This window comes from Eufriesea mexicana, unplaced genomic scaffold, assembly GCF_001483705.2.
Source record: "Eufriesea mexicana isolate 0111107269 unplaced genomic scaffold, ASM148370v2 scaffold474474812, whole genome shotgun sequence".
NCBI lineage: Eukaryota > Metazoa > Arthropoda > Insecta > Hymenoptera > Apidae > Eufriesea > Eufriesea mexicana.
In genome coordinates this window covers 611538-613221 of record NW_016907966.1, presented here as the reverse complement: position 1 = coordinate 613221, position 1684 = coordinate 611538, and the positions used below count along the sequence as shown (strand labels likewise).

The 1684-nt window shown below is 29.1% G+C and overlaps 1 protein-coding gene across 1 annotated transcript in view; it reads left to right on the top strand.

Annotated features, from left to right (window-relative positions):
* The window catches only part of LOC108548817 (major facilitator superfamily domain-containing protein 6), a 60134-nt gene that overhangs the window by 55101 nt on the left and 3349 nt on the right, over positions 1-1684 (top strand). Inside the window, exon 9 of the mRNA XM_017901941.1 lies at positions 817-1020. Coding sequence (XP_017757430.1) covers positions 817-1020 — 204 coding nt within the window. The remainder of the gene's footprint in view (positions 1-816; positions 1021-1684) is intronic.

Sequence of the window (1684 nt, the reverse complement as noted above, 5' to 3'; positions counted from 1 at the left end):
TTTTTGTTACGATGACTAATTTTATTATAATTTTATTACAATTTCTAGAAATTCAAATATGTGTTGTTATATTACCCTTAACTTTTTCAATTATATAAATATTTATATTCATTTTTAGGAGATTTCTTCAACTATTGAAGATTATTTTGGAATATATATTTTTATTGAAAATTGTTTAAAAAATTTAAAATATATTGTGTGACATAACTAGAATTATAAATATCAAAAATTTATTCGTTTAAGGACTTCAAATGATGCAATGATTTTTCAAATTTTAATTACTTAATTTTAAAGCAATTCCCTTTCAATATTTAGCATAATTTTGAAACATAACCTTAAATGTATTATTTCTAAAAATCACAAACCTTTCTGAAAGCATATTCAATTTTATTAAAATAATGTTAAACAATTTAAAAAAGCAATTAAAATTCTCATATTATATTTAAAAATAAACCTCCTCTCAAAATTCTTATTAATCGAATATAAAATAACTATTAATAATTAAAGTGTTAACATACACTTTAATATAGTAACAGTAAAAATTATATAGTAAAAATTATAGTAAAAATTTACTAAACAATTTTTATTTATAAAATTCCACAATGTCATCTAATTCTTGTTCAAAATATCAATAACAAAGCATCTATAACTATGTATAAAATTTTGCAATACACCCTGACGTTCAACAATAAAAGTCTCACTAAAGTAAAAGAAAAAGGAAAATGAAAAGAGAGAGAAACCTTGCTGGTTAATGAGTTGGACGCAGCCAGCATGTTATAAACCGATGAGTTTTGAGATAAATTTTTTTTTCCGCAGGAACTGCTTGGGGATACATCGAATCGTTCCTCTTTTGGTTGATACAAGATTTAGGAGGATCAAGATCACTCATGGGTATCACCATAACCGTAGGCGGTATTGCCGGTATACCATTACTGGTACTATCTGGCCCAATCATATCAAAGATCGGCCATGCCAATGTACTTTTCATAGGCTTTGTTTTTTACGCCATAAGACTGTGCGGTAAGCGTTCATTTTAATTCCTACGAGTATGCTATAATACGTCTGCATGATCTTAATAAACGTGAAAATCCTTCCTCTTTTATTTTCTTTTTACTTTCTTTCTTTTTCTCCTTCGGCCAAACCGAAAGGAGCGGAGCGGCCATTACGGATTTTATTTAGACTCATTTTGCGTTTCGGAGTCCAGAGATTCGACTTCGGGATAAGTTCTTCGGGGGGAAGAGCGAGTGGAGGGGATAGATGGAGAAATTATCGATGTTGGTATTTTCAATCAAAATCCACGTCGGATTGTGTATTATTACGGAATTTTACGAGTCGGCGTGGAGGGGGGCAGAAAAGGGGAGAAGTTTGAGGTTCGAGATAGGTTATAAAATATTATACTGGAATACGAAATGATGGAGAGGAATCGATGCATAAGTGATTCTCGAAATAAGATTAGGAAGATTGATGTTATTATTTTTAATGAGACGATTTATGGGGTTACGCGTTGCTACGCGGTCTGATTAAGTAGAAAGAGAAGAAGATGGTTATAGTAAGTTGGTTATGACGCATACTATCGTATTCTAGTAATTCTAAGAATTATAAATATTAATCAAAATAATACATTGATATAATAATAATAATAATATATTGATATAGTAATATAATAATAATAAGAATAATATAG